Here is a 23,917-nt window from a genome sequence, read left to right on the forward strand (position 1 = left end):
CAGCTATAAAAAGCACTACAGAGTATATACTCCAGGGGCAGTAACAATATACCAGATTTAATTTTAAAGAAATATGGGGAATACATTGTAGAACCACTAACTCACATAATTGATGCATCCTTTAGTAACTGATTTTTCCCTAACAATATTAGGTTGCTTAAGTTAACCCATTCCACAGAAAAGGACCTGAAAATGATGTAGCTAATTACAAACCTGTAGCACAACTCAGCACATTTTCAAAAATGTTTGAGAAATTGTTTTACACCTGACTAGAAAGTTTTGTTAACAGATTATCTTTAATACTGAAGTATCAGCATGAATTTAGAAAGGCAAAAACAACAGCCACAGCTGTATATGAGCACCTCAACACAATCTTAAATCATGAGATAGTAAAGAAATTACTATGTGCTTTTTTTTAAAAATCTGTCTAAAGCTGTTCATGTTACTGGCCACACAATACATACTCTTCAGAAAGGTGATCTAAATGATTAATGGAAAATCTCATATAAGATGTGAAACAAATACTAACAAAGAGATAGAGGGGCTGGCCAGTACTTACCTCAGCTCAGTACAGCCGATAGATACACATAAAACAGGACTGAAAATTTACATTCCTAGCTTTCGGAACTTTGTTCCTTCATCAGGGAGGAGAGAGGGGAAAAAAGGGAAGAAGGGAAAGTGGATTCAGTTACTCACAACCCAGGTTATGAAGCAACAGGGAAAGGTAAACAGGGAGGGTAGCAAGGATGGAGGCATGGTTGTCAGAGGGAAGCTAAAGATATTCTACTGTAAGTACTGTGCCAGCTTCAAACCAAAGAGGATGCATACAGAAGTAAAGAGGTATATAGTATAAAGATAAACACAACTATGTAGGATGAAAAGATGCGTGAATGGCTAAAGAGGAAAGGGAAAGAGGAGAAGACTGAAGAGTGAATGGGAGTGAGGTTGTTTAACGTAGGTTCAGTCCAGGGGGATGGCGGGATGAAAGGATGTGTTGGAGTGCAAGTTCCCATCTCCGCAGTTCAGAGGGACTGGTGTTGGGTGGGAGAAGCCAAATGGCACATACGGTGTAGCAGGTTCCTAGGTCCCTAGAATTATGCTGGAGGGCATGCTCCGCTACTGGGTATTGGGCATCTCCTAGGCGGACAGTTCGTCTGTGTCCGTTCATGCGCTCAGCCAGTTTGGTTGTTGTCATGCCGATGTAAAAGGCTGTGCAGTGCAGGCATGTCAGTTGATAAATGACATGTGTAGTTTCACACGTAGCCCTGCCTTGAATTGTGTATGTTTTACCAGTAGCGGGGCTGGAGTAGGTGGTTGTGGGGGGATGCATGGGGCAGGTTTTGCAGCGGGGTCGGTTACAGGGGTAGGAACCGCTCGGTAGAGAAGGTAGTCTGGGAATATTGTAGGGTTTAACAAGGATGTTAAGGAGGTTAGGGGGGCGACGAAAGGCAACTCTGGGTGGTGTGGGGAGAATTTTGTCAAGGGATGATCTCATTTCAGGGGTTGACTTGAGAAAGTCATATCCCTGGCGGAGTAATTTGTTGATGTTTTCGAGGCCAGGATAATATTGGGTGACAAGGGGGATGCTTCTGTGTGGTCTGGGGGTAGGAACATTGTTGTTGGACGGGGAGGAATGTATTGCTCGGGAAACCTGTTTGTGGACAAGGTCTGCAGGATAGTTGCGGGAGAGGAAAGCACTGGTCAGGTTATTGGTGTAGTTGTTGAGGGATTCGTCACTGGAGCAGATACGTTTGCCACGAATACCTAGGCTGTAGGGAAGGGAGCGTTTGATGTGGAAAGGATGGCAGCTATCAAAGTGAAGTTACTGTTGTTTGTTTGTGCGTTTGATATGGACAGAGGTGTGGATGTGAGCTTCAACAAGATGAAGGTCAACATCCAGGAAGGTGGCTTGGGTTTTGGAGAAGGACCAGGTGAAATTCAGATTCGAAAAGGAGTTGAGGTTATGGAGGAAATTAAGGAGTGTTTCTTCACCATGAGTCCAGACCACAAAGATGTCATCTATAAACCTATACCAGGCCAGGGGAAGCAGCTGTTGGGTCTTCAGGAAAGCCTCCTCCATGCGGCCCATGAAGAGGTTGGCATAGGAGGGAGCCATCCTGGTTCCCATGGCCGTTCCCCTGATTTGTTTGTAGGTCTGGCCTTCAAAAGTGAAGTAATTATGGGTGAGGATGAAGTTGGTAAGTGTGATAAGGAACGAGGTTTTTGGAAGATCTTCGGGTGGGCGTTGGGAGAGGTAGTGCTCAAGGGCAGAGAGACCATGGGTATGTGGGATGTTTGTGTAAAGGGATGTAGCATCTATGGTGACAAGAAAGGTTTCAGGTGGGAGAGGAGTGGGAATGGATTTGATGCGTTCTAGGAAGTGGTTTGTGTCTTTGATGTAGGATGGGAGTCTGCGGGTGATAGGTTGTAGGTGCTGGTCTACCAGAGCTGAGATACGTTCGGTTGGGGATTTGAAGCCTGCTACAATGGGGCGGCCAGGATGGTTCTCTTTGTGGATTTTGGGTAATAGGTAGAAGGTAGGGGTACGTGGCTCAGGTGGAGTGAGTAAGTCTATGGAAGCCGTTGTGAGGCCTTGTGAGGGACCTTGGATTTTTAGGATTTTTTGCAGCTCAGTCTGGATGGAGGGAATGGGATCCTGGGTAACAGCTTTGTAGGTTGAGGTGTCAGAGAGTTGACGCAGTCAACACCTCAACCTACAAAGCTGTTACCCAGGATCCCATTCCCTCCATCCAGACTGAGCTGCAAAAAATCCTAAAAATCCAAGGTCCCTCACAAGGCCTCACAACGGCTTCCATAGACTTACTCACTCCACCTGAGCCACGTACCCCTACCTTCTATCTATTACCCAAAATCCACAAAGAGAACCATCCTGGCCGTCCCATTGTAGCAGGCTTCAAATCCCCAACCGAACGTATCTCAGCTCTGGTAGACCAGCACCTACAACCTATCACCCGCAGACTCCCATCCTACATCAAAGACACAAACCACTTCCTAGAACGCCTCAAATCCATTCCCACTCCTCTCCCACCTGAAACCTTTCTTGTCACCATAGATGCTACATCCCTTTACACAAACATCCCACATACCCATGGTCTCTCTGCCCTTGAGCACTACCTCTCCCAACGCCCACCCGAAGATCTTCCAAAAACCTCGTTCCTTATCACACTTACCAACTTCATCCTCACCCATAATTACTTCACTTTTGAAGGCCAGACCTACAAACAAATCAGGGGAACGGCCATGGGAACCAGGATGGCTCCCTCCTATGCCAACCTCTTCATGGGCCGCATGGAGGAGGCTTTCCTGAAGACCCAACAGCTGCTTCCCCTGGCCTGGTATAGGTTTATAGATGACATCTTTGTGGTCTGGACTCATGGTGAAGAAACACTCCTTAATTTCCTCCATAACCTCAACTCCTTTTCGAATCTGATTTTCACCTGGTCCTTCTCCAAAACCCAAGCCACCTTCCTGGATGTTGACCTTCATCTTGTTGAAGCTCACATCCACACCTCCGTCCATATCAAACGCACAAACAAACAACAGTAACTTCACTTTGATAGCTGCCATCCTTTCCATATCAAACGCTCCCTTCCCTACAGCCTAGGTATTCGTGGCAAACGTATCTACTCCAGTGACGAATCCCTCAACAACTACACCAATAACCTGACCAGTGCTTTCCTCTCCCGCAACTATCCTGCAGACCTTGTCCACAAACAGGTTTCCCGAGCAATACATTCCTCCCCGTCCAACAACAATGTTCCTACCCCCAGACCACACAGAAGCATCCCCCTTGTCACCCAATATTATCCTGGCCTCGAAAACATCAACAAATTACTCCGCCAGGGATATGACTTTCTCAAGTCAACCCCTGAAATGAGATCATCCCTTGACAAAATTCTCCCCACACCACCCAGAGTTGCCTTTCGTCGCCCCCCTAACCTCCTTAACATCCTTGTTAAACCCTACAATATTCCCAGACTACCTTCTCTACCGAGCGGTTCCTACCCCTGTAACCGACCCCGCTGCAAAACCTGCCCCATGCATCCCCCCACAACCACCTACTCCAGCCCCGCTACTGGTAAAACATACACAATTCAAGGCAGGGCTACGTGTGAAACTACACATGTCATTTATCAACTGACATGCCTGCACTGCACAGCCTTTTACATCGGCATGACAACAACCAAACTGGCTGAGCGCATGAACGGACACAGACGAACTGTCCGCCTAGGAGATGCCCAATACCCAGTAGCGGAGCATGCCCTCCAGCATAATTCTAGGGACCTAGGAACCTGCTACACCGTATGTGCCATTTGGCTTCTCCCACCCAACACCAGTCCCTCTGAACTGCGGAGATGGGAACTTGCACTCCAACACATCCTTTCATCCCGCCATCCCCCTGGACTGAACCTACGTTAAACAACCTCACTCCCATTCACTCTTCAGTCTTCTCCTCTTTCCCTTTCCTCTTTAGCCATTCACGCATCTTTTCATCCTACATAGTTGTGTTTATCTTTATACTATATACCTCTTTACTTCTGTATGCATCTTCTTTGGTTTGAAGCTGGCACAGTACTTCCCTGTTGCTTCATAACCTGGGTTGTGAGTAACTGAATCCACTTTCCCTTCTTCCCTTTTTTCCCCCCTCTCCTCCCTGATGAAGGAACAAAGTTCCGAAAGCTAGGAATGTAAATTTTCAGTTCTGTTTTATGTGTATCTATCGGCTGTACTGAGCTGAGGTAAGTACTGGCCAGCCCCTCTATCTCTTTGTTAGTATTTGTTTCACATACTCTTCAGAAAGTTAGCTAATGAAGCTGTAAGAGGAACTGCAACTCAATGGTTAGAGTCACATCTATCAAACAGTGGACAAAGAAGTTGAAATCAAATTTGAAAAAAGAGTACTAATTTTCATCAGTGTGCTGTGCACTCCTCTGAGATAGTGACTGTTAGACACGGTGTACCACAAGGCTCAGTCCTGGTGTTGGTACTGTTTCTGTTATACAGTATATTGATGACATAAACACAAAGTTTTCTTAAGGGCACACAACACTATTTGCTGATGACACAGGTACTCTGGTAACAGATACAGACAAAGGTGACCGCGACCAAAAGATTAAACCACTTATGTCATCACTGAGTGAATTGTTCAGTGAGAACAATCTCATTCTAAGTATATGAAAAAACAACTCACATTGGTTTTAGCCTTGTAGCATCGCAAGTTGTTCCAAGGGAACGTTTATTTTAGGATAGCCTGCTGTATGTAACTTTGGGGGCTGTCATCTAGCAGCCTACCTGAGAGACACACGTGCATCTGTCACTGCCTGCCATGGGAAAGCTACTCATTGTCTCTTACTGAATGCGTGCATTCATCACCTATAAGAATCTAAATAAAGGATAGTAGTTTTTGTGTGATTGCCTTTAAAATTTGTATACCGCACTTTGTTAATAATAGAAAGGTGGTGTGAAAATCTCAGCTATCTAGTGGGCATATTTTCAGAGATAGAAAAATTTACTTAAAAGTTAGAAAAACTGCACTTAAGAAAGGAAATTCACCTGGGAAAATTTATGACTTGTTTTTGGTTATCAGTTAAAATAATCAGCTGAATTATCAGGGTATAGAATTATTTAACTAAAATTTAATTTAAAAATTTCAAATATCTTACAATCTTCGTAGTATGAAATCTAGAGTAACTTCAGAAAGTACTATTATAATCAATATTTATTTTATTATGTGTTATGTGAGCCTGTGAGTAAATGAGAGAGTGTATGTGGGACATTCGTCAAATTTCAATATTGCATTATATACCATCTTAAGTAATGTGCAAGAGTTACACAAGCCTGTTGTGAGAAAATAATCCTAGGGGATTTACCCACTTTGCTGATGACGCATGTCTAGGTGTGATTGCTGTCGTAACAGAGCAGCCTGAAAGTCAGCTGGAGTAAAATCTGTATCTAAAGAACATTTCCAGAATTCTTGTCTTTTCATTTTCGTTTATTAAACATTATTATAATATTTGTATGTCAAATTGACGCAAATGTTTCTGTGTATAAGGATTGGTGCAGACCAGTTTTGGCGCAAGTATGATCACAAGCGAGTATTCTGGTTGGCACTCAGTATGGCCAGCCAATCAGAATTGAGAGGGTTCCCGCTCATTACCTGGTAGTTATACTGGGAGTGAGGCTGGAAGAAGGAGGTCGCTTGCTAGCATTGAACACGGATGATCACGTTACTAGTGCCAGTAAAAATCATGTGTAATATGAAGAATTACTTAGTGTTTGAGTTATTGGTGAGCTAAGTTGATAGCAGTTGTTGTTGAGGACTGCTTGGCGAAATTTCAGAGGTTTTGACTAAATGTGTTGGACAGATATTTGCATGTGAAATATTGGCCTTTAAAGAATCTGGGTGGCATGTTTCAGTATTCAACTACTGAGCATTTTTGGCAAGCAGCCTCTTTTTTAGGAATCCACAAGAAGGACCGAATGTAATAACTCACATTAGTTGTGAAATATATGACTGTGAAAACGTTGTTTAATTTGGGTCGGGTTTGGACAGATTTCTGGCTGCTGTGCATGTGAAATGTATGTATGAATCATCAACTGGAAGGAAACAACCAATAGTTTAAATGTGGACTGAATAGTACCTTTTCTTTGGCTATCAAGGACAAAATAAACTTTATTATGTGGAAATTTTGGACATTATTTTCCAGAAGCCAATCCATTTTCTTATTGCCTGATAAAGGATGACAGTATTTCTACAGAACTTTCTTTCATAACTAGAGTTGCATGGTCTCAGTATTTGTAGATATTAGGTGATGTTTTTTATCAACGCTGCTTTTACATCATCTTGTAAGTATCTACATTGCCGAGTGAAGGGACATTGAGCAGATGCCGTTATGAGGTAGGTGAATTTTAATTTGCAGCCTGCAGAGTGACAACAACGAAAAGATATGAGAAATTAAGCCCCAACCTGCCGCAGCTTCTCACCTGGCATGCTCCTAAACAACCAAGAACTATCCAATGTGAACCATGTTGAGTTTCTATGTGTAGGCTTGAAGGAAATTTTAAACTGGGGCACTCATGTCAATTGTATCACAAATAAGCTATCAACTGTGTGTTATATTCTAAGGGTACTCAGCAAAGTAGCCACCAAATTAGTTCTTATATAAATATATCATTCTTACTTTCACTCCAGCAGTATGGCATCGTACTTAGGGGTAATTCACTCTGCAGCAGAGATATCTTCAAACCACAAAAAAAAGGCAATGCATATAATATGCAAACTGTGATGTAATAAACCATGAAGATAACATTTCAAGAGACTTGGGCTTACGACACAGCCATTGTTTACATTTATAGTGCTGTATCATTCACTAAGACCTACTAAACAAAAACAGTTCATTAATATTAAATGAGCCGGCCGAAGTGGCCGTGCGGTTAAAGGCGCTGCAGCCTGGAACCGCAAGACCACTACGGTCGCAGGTTCGAATCCTGCCTCGGGCATGGATGTTTGTGATGTCCTTAGGTTAGTTAGGTTTAACTAGTTCTAAGTTCTAGGGGACTAATGACCTCAGCAGTTGAGTCCCATAGTGCTCAGAGCCATTTGAGCCAATATTAAATGAACACATTGAAAACTAGGAAACATGAACAACTAGTTACCATAAAAGTGCCCTACATGTTGGGATACGGATGTTTAGTAATTTACCAGATAGAATGAAAGGAACAAAAATGCCAAAAGCTTTCACGTATAAATTAAGAAAAAATTCTTTCCGAACAAAAATTTTACACCGCAAATGACTTTTTTTTGTAAAAGTTTATAAATATTAACTAATTTGTTAGTAGAAAATCACTTACATCTTATAATTATGTATATGTATCATGCATGTATCCTTCAGGCATGTAACATACAGGTCTGTATTTATTCCTACTTTGCTCCCACAATGTTCCATCGCATTTCTTAGTACTGTAGAAAGAAATTACAACCCACTTTACAGGTTAAAGTACAATGCGATGTCCATTACGTTCTTGTAATATTACACAGTCTTTCATTTAAAAAATAAAATTGTAACAAATAAATTGTAAAAATTACTGGTAGAAATGTACACCTGACTTTTCCAGGTCTTATGTACAAATTGTACAATATTGTAAACATGGACTTGTAATGTTAAAAGCATTCTTAAATTACTGGTTGTTCAATGAGTAACGGAGGATGCATATTTGGAACTACCAGGAGAGACAAGGAAACAAACAAGTGGGCCAGTGAAAAGACTTGAGTGAAATACGTAATTACAACTAACAAAGATTAAATGGAGGTGGTATGACATGTTGTCAGACAAATCATTGTTAAGTGGATGAACATAGTTCTTGGCTGTATTTCAAGAAATTACCAAAGACTATGTCAACCACTCAATAGAAGGTGGATGGGCATTAGAAAACTTGCAGGAGCAGTGTGATTTTGTACAGCTGAAGATCATGATGCATGGAGAAGGCTGGAAGTATCCTTTATCCAGCACTGGGGACCAAATGGTGACAACTACTACTGCTGCTGCAAAACATTGTATCCTGGTATCATTATTAAGCCTGTCTGTTTTGTACGGGCATGTTGTAGGCCTGTATGGTGCTAAATGATTCCACTATGAAAATATCAATTATGATATTGCAATCTCTAGACTGTTACATCTATGAAAGATTTATTATTCTGAAACAATCATGAGAAGGTGATTCTATGTTTCAACCAATACAAAACTTACTTCACCATTTTTGATTCTGTGTTAAGCTTTTACATACATTATGTGTAGCTACTCCCTTTACTCCTTATTGACTAGACATGAAAATGGTTCTAGCCTTTGTTCTAGCCTTTAAGAAGCTATATTTAACTTCTCTGTCCGTGTTGTTACATAATGTTCAGTCATGCATAGAACAACTCTCTCTTCCGTAAATCTTCTAAATGTACACAAAGCTCATCTACCTTATTTTTCTGTCTTGTAATGTGTTGTTGGGACAAACTAACTTATTTTTCTGAAATCTTTTAGATATCTTGTGGTTTTCGTTTTTTCAGATTTTTATCATGACTGACATCTGTAACCTGGCATTAACGGAAAAAAAGTGTGACTCTAACTCCAGTAATCACATGGATTTTGCCTTGCATGCATTTATAATTCCTTGTACTAGGCTGCTCCAATGTGACCTTTGGGATGAGGGCACCTCTGCTCGCCCCTAACCAGGTTCGTGGTTAGTGGCAGTTAGTGTAGGCTGACCATCAGGTGGCCCAATTACATGCAACCTCCTTATTTGCGACATGCTTGGCCACCTGTGACCAACCTTCTGCAGCCAGTGGAGTGGGGTCACATACGTTATGGCCCGGCTGCAAAACTGGTAGTCTATCAGTTCTTCACCCACACCTTGTTGTGCTTCGAGAATTTTGGAGAGAGAGAGAGAGAGAGAGAGAGAGAGAGAGAGAGAGAGAGTTGTTTAAGTTCCTCTTACCAGCATTAGTTCTTTGGAGAAGAAAGTTGTGGAAATTGACGTAGCCAACTACCCAGTGAAGAGGATCATCTAAACATTTCAAGTAAGCCAACTCACATGGTTAAAAGTTAGGATCTTTCAAAGTGTATGCAATGTTACATGTGATGGTGTACACAGAGGTTGCATACCGTAAAAGAAAATGTGGGAAAACAGGATAAATTAATACCTCTAGTCCAGTCGCAAATTGCATGTGTTAGTACCCGAGTAGATAATGTGGAACATGACTTTAAGGAGAAATTAGTCACTTCAGACTTAATAAATATGAGTAATCTGGAGGAACAGGTAGAGGAAATAATTGACTGAAAAGTGGCCGCGAGTGTAACCTCCGACAACGTTTCTCAAAATTTAGCTTCAGAACTTAATGATACTAAGAGAGGCATAGATAGTTTATGGAAAGAATTCAAACTCATCCAGGGTAATATAGACAGAAAGATGACTTCTCCTAACATGGTATTGACCAGTGAAGTAATGACCGACCTACAATGGGAGGCAAATTCTGGACTATCCTGGCAATTTCCAAAGTTTAAGCCAGGCAGGGAAGCACATCCTACTCACTTTCTGAAACTGTTTAACCAAGCCTTACTGAAGACCTGGGAAGATTCAAAAAACTTTGAGTTTGTAGTAGGGTACCTTTTAGGAGAAGCCACTGAGTGGGGTACAGTCAACATTGAGAACTTTTTGTCTTGGGCAGATTTCCAGAAGAAGTTTAAGGAGAAGTATTGGTCAGCTAGTGCCCAGGAAAATTTAATATCTGATTTGTGGGACCCGAAGAATTATAACAGTACGTGGGGTATGATGAGAAAGTATTTCGACTGGCATTTAACATGTGCAAAGTACTTAGATAAGCCCATGGAAGAAGAAGGGTTAGTTCGAATTTTAATAAGACATTTATCCATATACGCCAGGAAAGGTATATTGTGTAGTGGGTGGAAAATCATAGAAGAACTGTTGTCTTTTGTGGACGTACTCAATGCCTTGAACAAGGACCATAAGGAGATCATGCACCAAAATGAAAATCAGACTTATAATAGGAATAGTAGTAATAATTTTAGAAAACATGAGGCTAATTTTGCTAGAGTACACCAATGTAATATGAGTAATGGTGATGATAATTACCTAAAGAAGCATGTACCTTCGAATATAGGCCAATTGACATTGCAAGAATTTGTACCAAGCAGTAGTAGAGTACAAAGCGGTAACATAATACCCCATTTCGGTAACCAACCAGTGATTACCAATAATGAGGAAAATTTAGTGCAGTCTGGATCCAGGGCTGGGGCCCAGGCCATAGAAATACATTAGGAGGCCTGGTTCAGAATAAGTATGTTAATTTCATGCATAAAATACCAGCCAAAGAATGGTTGTTACTGGAAGAACCGAGCTTAACTACCTTTAACCCTCAACCAATAATAATAGGAAAAGTGGAGGATTTAGACGTCAACACATTTATAGATTCCGGGACTGAAGTGTCACTTATTTCTAACACTTTCTTTAGCACATTATGAACTAAATATCACTCACCACTATTACCAGTAACGGGAGTGTACATAGTTGGTATTACTGGAACGAAGAGCAAAATTGTTAAACATGAGACCCAGGAGAACTGCAATATTGGGAATATCCCATTTCAACAGACAGTGTTAGTAGTAGAAAATATCAGTAGGGATGTGTTGTTTGGCCTAGATTGGCTATCAGAATTTAATGTCATACTGAATTTCGAGGAGAGTCTTTTGTGTACTGTTTGCAACAGACAGCTATATTGGTAAACAAACAACTGAGAATCAATGTTTATGATTAACAGCGACAGCACAATTGTCACCAGAGATTGAAAAGGTAAGTTATGTGTCACATTGAACTGACACACAGAGCAAAGTAAATGAATCACCAATATTAAACAGTGAACAAAAACTAGATTTATATAAAATTCTAATGGAATATGAAGAAGTATTTTCTGATCTTCCTGGTAGTGTTAGCAATTATATATGTAAATTTAAAATGAAAGATAGTACTCCATTTTTCTGTAAGCCATATTGAATACCGGTACGTCTGAAAGAAGCAGTTAAGGAAGAAATTGGCAAGATGATTGACAATAACGTAATAGAACGTAGCTCTAGCATAATGAATAATGCCTTGGTAGTAGTAAAAAATGCTACAGGAGATGTGCATTTAGTGCTAGACGCGCGTACTTTGAATAATCATATAGGGACGGAATGAGACCGACCAATTAACATCAATGAATTATTGTCCAAATTTGAGAAAGCAAAGTATTTTAGCACGATAGACCTGACTGCTGGATATAGGCAAAGTAGATTACATCCTGAATCAAAGATATATGCAGCATTTCTATTTGATGGGAAATCGCATCATTTTAATGTGTTACTGTTTGGATTCAATATTTCAGTATCTGTGTTTATACATGCACTGGATGAGGTGTTAGGAAGAGAATTGTTAAAGGATTTAATAATATATGTAGATCATATACTCGTAATCTCATCTACTTGGGAAAAGCATTGCCGGACCTTGAATAAAAGACTGAAAAGGTTTAATGAAAAAAGTATTACAGTAAAATTGTCAAAATTGCACTTTGCGAGACAAGAGCTTAAAGTTTTAGTGAATATTGTAGGAGTGCAGGGAGTTAGACCAGATCCGTAATGTATAAAGGCCCTAGAAACATAAGATAATTGAAGGGATTTATTGGAATGGCCAGATACTATAGATGATGTGTATGAAGTCAAGAGCTGAATGACCCAAGACTTTTACGGTTATTAAGAAAGGGAATACCATGGATTTGGGACCAAGAGGCCAATGATGCATTTGAAAATGTAAAAAGAGCACTAGTAGAATCACCCATATTACAACATCCAGTTATGGGCGAGATATTTAAAATTTCAACAGATGCATCCGACTATGGTACAGCAGCAGAACTTTTCCAAGGATAGTCAGGTCTGAAAAGTACAAATCACAGATCTATATCTTTTGCTAGACAGAGTCTTAGCAAACATGAATTTAACTACACAGCCACAGAAAAGGAACTATTAGCAATAGTATGGAGTATCCAAAAATTCCAAACACTAGTATGGGGTCAGAAATCCATGTATATACAGATCACCAAGCTCTATCTTTTTTAATGAGTAGTTGGTTATTACATAGTAGATTAATGTGGTAGATGTTGTTCCTACAGGAATATGACATTAAAATATAGTGTGTAAAAGGTTCTGAGAATATTGTACCTGATGAATTGGCTAAGATACCTTTAGATATGACAGAATTAAAATGTACAGAAGGACCCAGTGTAATTTTTGCAATTAATTTCATGACAACTGAATATTCACACAACAGGGTACAAGAAATGGCTCTAAGAATAACCAACAATATCCATCATGATCACTACTTTACAGAAATATTTGCTGTGTGTATTAGGAAGTCTTTACTTCCTAATCAAGCAGAGAAATGGAAGGTTACAGGGAATAATTTGTTTTGGAGGGACAATATAACATCACAGCATTGGCATTTATGCGTCCTGAAGGTGATGGAGAGCGAGATTGTGTTGTATGTTCATACTGGATGTGGACACTTCGGATTAAAGAAATGTATTGCTCATATGAATAAGATCTATTATTTTAAGAAATTAGGACATAAGGTAGTATCTTTAATTAGGACTTGTGAAATTTGTCAGAGGGTAAAAGAGAGTAACACTCATGTTAAATACAAAATGTATCCAGTCATTCCTAAGGCCTTACATGATCTTACAGCAGCGGATTTGTTTGGACCAATTCCAAAAGGGAAGGGAGGAGTATCATACATTTTTGTTCTCGTAGAGTGTTGGTCGAAGTATGTTAAGTTGTATCCTATTAAGAAAGCAAATACACCACCCGTGATTCACTGTCCGCTACAGTACTTTCTCGAGGTAGGCAAACCAATATGATTCCTTACAGACAATGGGCCACAGTTTGTTAGTAATGAATTTAACGAATTTTAGCATGGGAAGATGTTTGTCAGCTGTTAATCTCCAACAATAATCTGTCTTCCAATCTGTGTGAAAGGGTTATGAAAGAAATTGGGAAATTATGCTGCACCTACTGCCATGAAAGACATACATCATGGGCAACGAAAGTTAAAGACTTTGAGCTTATTTTAAACGAATTGCCACATTTATCGATGGGATTAACAGTTTTGGAAGTAATAGGGAAACCCTTTGTGGGAGAAACTCTTATTAAATATTTTACTTGGCCAGAACAATCTTCTGTTGATTACAAACTGAATCAAGCAATAGTTTCTAAGAATTTGGTTGAAAGGGCACAACAATGAGTAAGTAAACATAATGACCAAGCTATTGAACCTCAATACAAGGATGACCTGGTTCTAATAAAACAGCATCTTCTAAGTTCAGCACTAAAGAACAAAACGCACAAATTTTTCCAAAAATATGAGGGACCTTACTGAGTAGAAACGGTAATATATCCCAAGACATTATTTTTGGTAGATCCAACAACTGGATCAGAAAATGGGAAATACAATGTTAAGAACATTAAATTGTATATCTCTGAGGGATGTTAACGTTCTGTGTTAACAGCTGGAGTGACGACCGTTGGATCCATAGTTGTTTTTGGTGTTTCTTCTGCAATAAAATTTTCCTGCACTGAATTCCCCCAACTTCATAAACTATCCCCCTACATCTTACACTATCCTATTATCCACCACTTACAGTTAATAGAGAAACATACCAGTGTGGAAATGTGATAACGTCACCCAAAATTGCTCTTGGTATGTGACTGAGTCGTCCTTGGTTGTTTGAGAATTGTGTCCTCTAAGTATTTGGAAGAAGTCGTACTCCGTTGTTAGAGGATTGTACCTGCTAAATATTTGGAAGAAGTTGTCTTCAGTGATTAGAGAGTAAGGAGTTGTGTCCGCTAGGAAATTTTATGGTGTTGTCCTTGGTTATTTCAGTTTCTCTGTGCAAACCTGGGTGTAGAGGTCCTAAAAAACTGCGAAGGATATTAGATTATCAGAAGATATGACATTATATGAATAATTAAATAATTGTGATAATATGATACATGATTTATACTTAATACAGACTACATTTTTTACATTTTATGAGATATAATGTAGATGGGAGGGTTTGTATCGATTTTGAAAGAAATGGGTAGTGTAGGTACAGGCATAACTAACAGTAAACACACACCACACCTTTCAAACGACCCTCACAGACAAGTATGGCTGAGTCTTCATCATTTGCCATTCCATGGGTGTTGGTAAGATTTTCTTCAGGGACCTCAAGGGTGAAGGTGAGAATGTCCATTCTATATGAGACAATTTAACACCATACATTCTCCGGCTTCTCACTCATGTACCGACAAGGTAGGGATCCTGGGGAAGGGAGGTGGGAAGGGTTTCCTGTGTTTGGGGCTATTTTCTTTCACTTCTTCAATCTTAGCAACCATTTCTACTTTTTCCTTTCTTACTTCTCATTTGAGTACCTATCTATCTTTCCCTTTTTCCATATTCAACCACTTCTATTGCTGAAGTTCTTCTTAGTTTCCATGGTTTCCAATAACATACAACTTATTTCATATAAGCAGGCTGAAGAATCAGGATACACAGACACATTTGCACATACACACAACGGAACACAAAGATGGAAACAATAAAAGGACAGATTGAATTGATGTAAGAACTGCCAAGGGTGGTAGGGGGGAAGGCCATGTGTACATTCAAGTGACATGCACACATTGTTGTTTATGGTGACATTTCTACATCGTATTGTATACATCTACTATCATAAGTCTATACCAGATATACATACGAAGGAGGCCCAAAAGACACGCACACTTTGGTGTTTACGGTGACAGATCTACACTGCATATGGTTCTACATTGCATATCTGTATGTAAAGAAGTATATTTAGATATGTAAAGACTATGATCATTTTGTATAATATATGCACATAGATATATAAGTAAAATAAACTACACATCAAGTACACCTGAGAAGGAAGCATGAGTAAATTAAGGAGAGCATAAGCCAGAGAGGAATAGATTGTGATAATTAGCAAGGATTGTCAGGGTAACAAATATTCTGATGACTTGCAGGATAGTGGGACTCTTATAACCTAAGTAAGTATATTATGTAATGAATAATGTATGTAGGCATGAAGTATATGCTGGAAATGTTGAAGTGATAAGTAAAGGAGGACTCTAGCGTATGAAGTAAAGTATATTTTCAGTTTGACCAGAGAATATTTAATGATAGTGTACATAAAGATGTATACTAGGGCAATGAATCATGAGGCCTACTCAGGAAGGATAAGCGGGATGCACTCATTATTTATTGAATATAAAAGGCAGATAGGTGGACCGAAGGAAGGCTGACCTATACTATGCGGACAGGGGCACCAAGAGGGGGATTGACCTGTACCATAGTAGAATAGGAATTTAAAGGGAAAGGGAAAAAGGACAGTATCATGACAGAAGTTACAAATTTTGATAGGAATTATTCTGGTAAGTTTGGATTCTATAAACCACTAGCATTATTAGGTTTTAGGTGTGTCAAAAAACAAAACCACTTTTATTTTGCCCAGAGTTCCTCCAGGCTACAGATGAGTATAAATAATGATACTAGTACATATGGAGAAAAAATAGTACAGAGTTTTAGAATAAAGGATGAAATATTCAAGTGTCCAAGACACCTGGAATTTACGATTGGAGTTAAGGTCAGAGTCCTCACAATTCACAAGTAAGAGTAATACAGAATGAAAGAAGTATGCATATAAATCTATGTAGAAAGTGAATACTTTTAAAATGTAGATTGTTATGCTGTAGGATATTAAGGTACATATTGATTATGTATAAAATATTGTGTGTTCAGGCTGAGGGGAGGGATAGGTAGTGCTTCAAGAATTTCGGAGTAAATTCTAAAAACACTTGTCTTTCCTCTGTCTCAAACAACTGATATTTTAAGTATGAGTGTGGAATAATGGAAAAGTATCTACCGCACCACCAGTTTCTGTGTGCAGGTGGGAAGTTGGCTATGAGAACACTCTTAAGCGTGGCAGTCAGTCAGTGCCAACAAGTGTTTTCCGCTCGCGCCATAGATGCCGTATAGAAAGTACAAGGAGTAATTGTGTGTGTGTGTGCGTGTGTGTTGTTTTGTCTAATCCAGGAAAAGGCGATTTGGACAGAAGATTACTTGTTCAGCAATGTTTTGTTGTGCCTGTCTGCAGTTCAGCATCTCCACTATATGGTGAGTAGCAATCTATCCTGTTCATAACATTTTCAAAATTAACAAATCTCAGTTCTAAGCACAAAGAAGTAACATGGAAAATGGTCTGATATTGCTCAAGTATTTTGAAGAGCTCTTAAACTGTGAAGTACCATCTGAGATATTCAGCTGCAGTCAGAAAGAACCAAATTAAAACCTAGAACCACCAACTGCTCCAGATCCAATATTTAAAAATAAACTAAAGGCATTTCTGACAAAGCACTGTTTCTATTCAGTACAAGAATTCCTGGAAATGAAAAATTACAAAGTTCCTTTGTAAAATACTGTGATTAGAGTAAAACATTCTATAGGCAAAATAATAACCTAATTTCTACTATACACAACTATGTTTCAGTTTCACTTCCCAAAATTTTTCAACTCTCTTTTGAATGTACAAGTACACATTCTATTAGTATTAAAACTTAATTGTCTGTGAAATCTCAATATTAATTTCATGTTTAATGTAGTTTTTAAATGACATTGTCCTTCTGCTGTGTTTCCAGTTGACATTTTCACTATTCTGTAATCTCAGTGATTATTTGTGTAAATTTAAAGTAGCACTACATTGCCTACATGTTTCTTAGTTCCCCATGTAAATTGTTTGTATTCTCTGTATGTGAAGTTACTATATTCATCAATGAACAATTTTGTGTACATTTTTTAAATGATATTTGTTAAGAAAAATGACTTGTCCTATATCATGTGTACTTTGTACAATATGTGATCCACAGGATAAATAAATAAATACAAATACAAATACAAAGTTAAGACCATCATAAGTATCTTGAATAATAAAGCTCCTGGGGAAGATGGGATTACTGCAGAACTCTTGAAGCATGGTAATAAGAAATTGAGTATCGATCTAACAAATATTACAGATAAAATTAGAGAAAAAGAGCACCTTCCAGGAAGGTCGACACCACCATTAATTCATCCTATCAATAGAAAAGGTGATAAGTGGGAACCTTGGAACTTCAAGTGGTTATCTTTAATACCAGTGACCTACAAAATATTCTCAAAAGCATCACTGAATGGAGAGGAAAAGCAAGTCTATTCACAAATAGTTAAGTATCAAGAAACTTCAGAAAAGGACAGATCATGTCCAAAACAAATTTTGAATCTGAAAACAATAAATACATGTCCAAAAACAGAGAAGGAAGAACTTCATGTCAGTATTTATGACTTTCAGAAAGCCTCTGATTTAGTAGGTAGATCAGCACTGTTCTAAATACAAGAGAAGATGGGTTTAGATAGAAACTCCAATGAACACAATATCAAACATCAACTTCAGAGAAAATCTTTGGAGTCCTACAATTTCGAAACTGGCATCAGACATGGGGGTGGACTATCCCCCTTGCTCTTTAAATGTGTTGTCAATAAAGTGATGTGGTGAATGATGATGATAAATGAAAGAAGTGGGTGAAATATGGCTGGGATGTAAGAAAAAAAGAATACAGATGACTGGTATTTACAAACAGTTATGTGATATTTTCAGAATCATTAGCAGGTCTACAGATCTCTACTGAGAAGACAAAGTATCTTACAAAATCAAGAACAACTCCTTAATGGGTGACAATAAAAGGTGAAATACAGAAGGTAGAAAGATTTAAATATCTAACAGAATGGACAGAAATTGGTCTGACAAAAAAAGCTGTGGGAGCATAAATAAACAAGATGAATTTAACATACAAACTAGCTATGAACATCTACAATAAGAATAATCTTTCAATCAATGCAAAAATTGAGACATTATCAGACAATGATCATCCCTGAAGCCCTTTATGCAGCACAGAGGCTGATCCTTGTAAGAACAGGATTGCTTAAGAGGCTAGAACTTGTGAAATGGGAGATTCTGAGGAAGATATTGAGTTATTGAAGAACAAGAAATGATCAGGATAGAAGACAAGGAAACCAAGAACTGTATACCCAGATAGAGATATAGGATACACCAGGAAAAGGAGGACTATTTGTTCTTTGAACACATCCTTACAAAGAACCTGTGGAGGCTGACACATTAGACAATGCAATTTATTGTGAAAAAGAAAACCAAAATGCACTATGTCTGAGAGGTATAAAGTGATTTGGAAGAAGTGGCAAGGCAGGAAACAGAGATTTACAACAGTGATACTTTTAAATAATAATCAGGCTGTCATTGGTTTATAGGACAGAATTAGACCTAGGTCAATGACATGGTGAACAGAAGAGTGCAGAAGTTTGCAAAATGTCAGAATGAGAAAATATCCTACCATGATAAAAATCAGAAGAAATAAATTTGACCCTGAAATGACCAGAAATAAAAGAAGAAGAAAAATATTGCTACAAGCCCTGGTTAAACATTATTTGCAGATACTACAGTCATGTGGAAATGGTGAGTTGTTTGTTTTCCTTAGCAGGACAGTTCTATGAGAAAATTTACTACTACTACCAGTACATATCATACTTAACATGTACTTGGTGTAATTCATAATACAACAAACATCTTTCTTTCAGTGTATGTTCCTTCATATGCACAAATACAGTATGATAATACTGGAATGATCCATTAAGGAATTCTGTCGTTCGGTTATATTTTCTGAGAGTGGTTATTTCTTAAGTAATGTCTGCTCCAAGCCTGAGCCTGGCACTTTGTCTTTCAGTCCTTCAGTCCTTCTAGTCTTTTGTTGTAGTCCTGTGTATGGGTCCATCTTCAGCCCTTAGATTAGGAGCTCACGTATATCATTTCAAACCAGATTTTCTTATTAAACAGTATCAGCAGTGCTAATCACCAGATTCATTTCCAACTATGAAGTCATACTGCTTTCCAATGTGTCAGCACTACTTTGATATCATGAAGTAGTGATAACTTTACATTCACCCTGAATATTTTGTTGTCAATAGGGGAGTTTTGTAATGATTTTATGAAAGAGGATCAGGTAGCGATTGTGGGTGGAACAGGGAATGATCTTGATAGGGATGGGGAACATGATATAGGTGGTGACCTGGTAAAGATAGCTATTCAAAATGGTGGCACTAATGTGCACATCTTGCAACTGTTTCAGAGTCATGGTGGGTCGCATCTTAATGCTGATGTTAGGTGTGTTAACATGGGGCTGGAGAAGTCACTGATGGCAGAGGGCATGGCTCACATTGCAGTGGTGCCAACTGAGTCTGTCAATAGATCGGGTTTCACTAGGCATGGCGTGCACCTCAATACGAATGGGGAGGGGAGGCTGGCAAAGCATACAGGTGACAGTGTGTTAGTTGGTGGTGGGATCACTCATGGAAAAATTCCTGTAATAGTTGGTGTCGGAGCTGCACCTTTTTTAGATTGAAGTTGGCTGATAGGTATACCTGCTTAAAGGAAGTCATCCTAACAAATAAATCACCTTCAGAGGAGGTCAAGTATCCAAGTAGAAAAGGAATTAGCATATTTCATCAAAATATTAACAGTGTTAGAGATAAAGTTAGTGAACTGCTTATAGATGTTGACTCTGACATTACTGGTATATCAGAGCACCACTTAAATAATTTGACAATTTAGAGGCTTCGTTTTCCTGGATACAGATTAGCTGGCTATTTTTCAAGGAGTTCTTTGCAGAGTGGGGGAGTGGCCATGTACAAAAAAGTGGTACTCTATTGTGTCCAATGCTGTATCACGGCACTGCACTGAACAGGTATTTGAATGTTGTGCAGGGGCAGTTGAATTTGTGAAACTAATTTTCTAATATCTGTTGTTTATAGGTCTCCTAATTCTGACTTCAGAGCATTTCTGCTCAAGCTAGAGAGGTTTCTTAGTTCACTTTAAGGGAAGTACCAGAAATTAGTTATATAGGGTGACTTCAATATTAATTTTGTACATGATTGTGCAAGAAAATGGATGTTGGTAGACCTCCTAAACACACATGATCTGATGCACATTGTGCTTTTTCCAACCAGGCTGCAGGGGAACAGTATCACAACCATAGACAATATTTTTTATTCATTCTTCATTACTTTATGAGCACTCTGTTGATGAAAGGGTGAATGGCCTTTCAGACCATTATGCACAAATTTTAGCACTAAAAGGCTTTTGTACTCAAACAAATGTCACATATAATCACAAACTATATAGGAAAGCTAATCCACTGGCAATAGAGAGTTTTTTAAACTTTATTAAGGAACAAGAGTGGCAGGATGTTTATAGAGCTGATAACACAGAAGGCAAATATTATAATGCTTTCTTTAACACATTCCTTGTGATCTTTGAGAGCTGCTTTCCACTCGAACATTCTAATTGAGGTACTAGCAATAAAAGGCAGCCTGTGTGGCTGACTACTGAGATAAGGTAAGGATATCATGTAGAACAAAGTGGGAATCATAAGTAAATGTTAGAAGCAGTCACAATCAAGCTACAGTAGTCTATTACAAATAGTATTGTTAAGTGCTTAAAATGTTATTGGGAAGGCAAAAAGTATGTGGTACACAAACGGAATAGCTAATTCACAGGATAAAATTAAAACCATATGGTGAGTTGTGAAGGAAGTGTTTGGTCAGCAGCACGAGGTCAATGATATAAAGTCAGTTCGTAGCAAAAATATTTCTGTTACTTATAAGTCAGATATACATACAGTACTTAACAATCGTTTTCTGAGCTTTACTGGTGAATTAAATAAAAACTTAGCTTCTACAGGGAACCATATAACTCTCTTGGAAAATGGTTTTCCGAGATTGGTGTCTGAAATACTCCTCTGTGATACTGACAAGGGGGAGATTGAGTCAATACTGAAGACTAAGGACTTTCATGGATATGATGCAAGTGCTTAGCAGAATATTAAAGTACTGTGCTGCACATGTTAGCCCTGTACTTGGCCATATTTGTAATTTTTCCTCTAAGAATGGTCAGTTTCCTGAATGATTGAAGTCCTCAGTAGTAAAGCTGCTTTATAGAAAGGGAGAAAGGGGTAGTGTAGACAATTTTAGACCTATTTCTATGCCACCAGCGTTTGTTAAAGTGATTTAAAAGACTGTGTTAGTATGGATAATCAATCATTTTATATCACATAATTTGCTATCAGATGTACATTTTGGCTTTAGAAATTGTTTAACAACTGAAAAGGTGTGATTCTCTATTCTCTGTGAGGTACTGGATGGATTAAAGAAAAGGTTTTGAATGCTAGGCATATTTTTTGATTGAACTAATGCATTTGCTTGTGTTGACACTAAATATTGCTCTAGAAGTTGGACAATTATGGAATAAGGGGAGCAGCTCACAATTGGTTCACCTCTTATTTTAACAACAGACAGCAAAAGGTCATTATTAACAGTGCTGAGAATGGCATGATCTGGTGTCTGAGTGGAGCACAGTCAAATGGGGGATGCCCCAGAGATCACTGTTGGGGGTGACTCCTGTTCCTCATTTATATCAATTATATGCTCTCTAGTGTTACAGGTAATTCTAAAATACTTCTGTTTGCTGATGACACCAGCTTGGTAGTAAAGAATGTTGTGTACAGCATTTTATCTGTTTCAAATAGTGCACTTCATGCATAAGTTCATGGTTTGTAGAAAATAAACTAATGCTAAGCCACAGTATGACTCAGTTTTTACAGTTTCTAACACACAACTCAATAAAACCCAACATTTTAATTTCGCAGAATGGGCATATGATGATTGAAACTGAACAGTTCAAATTTCTAGGTGTCCAGTTAGGTAGTAAGCTATCATGGAAAGCTCGAATTCAGCGTTTTGTTCAAAGACGTATTGCTGCCATTTTTACTATTCAAACGGTATCTGAAGTTAGTGATTGTTCGACACAAAAATTAGTCTACTTTGCTTATTGTCATTTGCTTATGTCATATGGCATTATAATTTGGGGTAGCTCTTCCCATTTTCAAAGGATATTTTTGGCTCAGAAACAGGCAATTCAGGCTATAAGTGGTGTAAGTTCGCAAACCTCTTGTCGACCCCTGTTCACTAGTCTGGGTATTCTGACATTGGTCTCTCAATATATATATTCCTTACTGTCATTTCTTCCATATGCTTTCAAATTGAAACTGAAGAGTTTCCTCTTGGGTCACTCCTTCTACTCTGTTGAGAAGTTACTTGAAAAATTAAGCTGATTCCTACATTATATTGTTGATTGTGTTTACTTAAACTTATGGCCTGACCTTTTCTGGGTTCCTAAACTTTTTGTTTTATCGGTTATTACTTCTAGGTTGTAATTTCATGTATGACACATTCAATGACCTTGGATATTTACTCCTCAATTTGGCCCTACAGAACTAGATGGGTAAATAAATAAATAAATAAATGAATATTTGCATAAAAATGAGTGTTTTATCTTTCACTAAAAATTATTGATAGCACATTCATACATTGCATAGTCATACATGGAAGCAAATTATTGTGAATTTGAATGAAATAAAAGAAGAAAATATGAAAATAACTCACAGCTGTAATGGTCAAGATATTATTATTGATATTTAGACTATAGACGTGGAAGGACTGATTTGGTAAGAAGTGTGTTTTGGGTGACCATATGTATCACAAATGCAGTAAAGGTTTATGATTAGCATCTCTCAAACCTTTCATCAATTTTTGTTCAATGAGTGCTGTAAAAAAGTTGTTAGAAGGAATCTCTTTATAAATGACTGATTCTGATGGTTTCACTCTTAACAGAATGTATATGTTGGGAAAAAGTAGAACAGCTTACCTGCAGCAAATGCAGCAGCAATGAAGAGGGCAAAGGCAGCAATAACTGAGACGCCCACCTGTGACCAGCGACGACCCATGTGGTCAGCCACCCAACGACCTGCTACATATCCAGGGAACTCTGCCAGTGACTGCCATGCGAAATTCATGAATGGGTTACCCTCCAAGTTAGTCACATTTAGTAGCAGGCTGTAGTATGCCAGCTCGAACACCATCCTGTGACATATTTTTGGCACACATTCAGCTTTGCACTGTCACCAATAATTTAAATTAAGAGTCTTGTTCTAAGAAGCAAACTGTTTTCTGTAGAACAACAAATCTGACAATTTTGCAATGAACTCCTTTCAGAACTAATGAATTTTATCTCATTAAAGGGATGAGCAAAAGGACGTCAAGTGGACAATCTCATCACACACATTCTGTTAGCCCAAAGCTAAGGAGAGTT

General features: G+C 38.6%; 1 protein-coding gene across 1 annotated transcript in view; it reads right to left on the minus strand.

The window, feature by feature from the left end:
* The window catches only part of LOC124594418 (solute carrier family 22 member 7-like), a 148,588-nt gene that overhangs the window by 22,173 nt on the left and 102,498 nt on the right, over window positions 1–23,917 (minus strand). Inside the window, exon 7 of the mRNA XM_047132792.1 lies at window positions 23,474–23,688. Within this exon, the coding sequence (XP_046988748.1) occupies window positions 23,474–23,688 (215 nt within the window). The remainder of the gene's footprint in view (window positions 1–23,473; window positions 23,689–23,917) is intronic.

This window comes from Schistocerca americana, chromosome 1 (genome assembly GCF_021461395.2).
Source record: "Schistocerca americana isolate TAMUIC-IGC-003095 chromosome 1, iqSchAmer2.1, whole genome shotgun sequence".
NCBI lineage: Eukaryota > Metazoa > Arthropoda > Insecta > Orthoptera > Acrididae > Schistocerca > Schistocerca americana.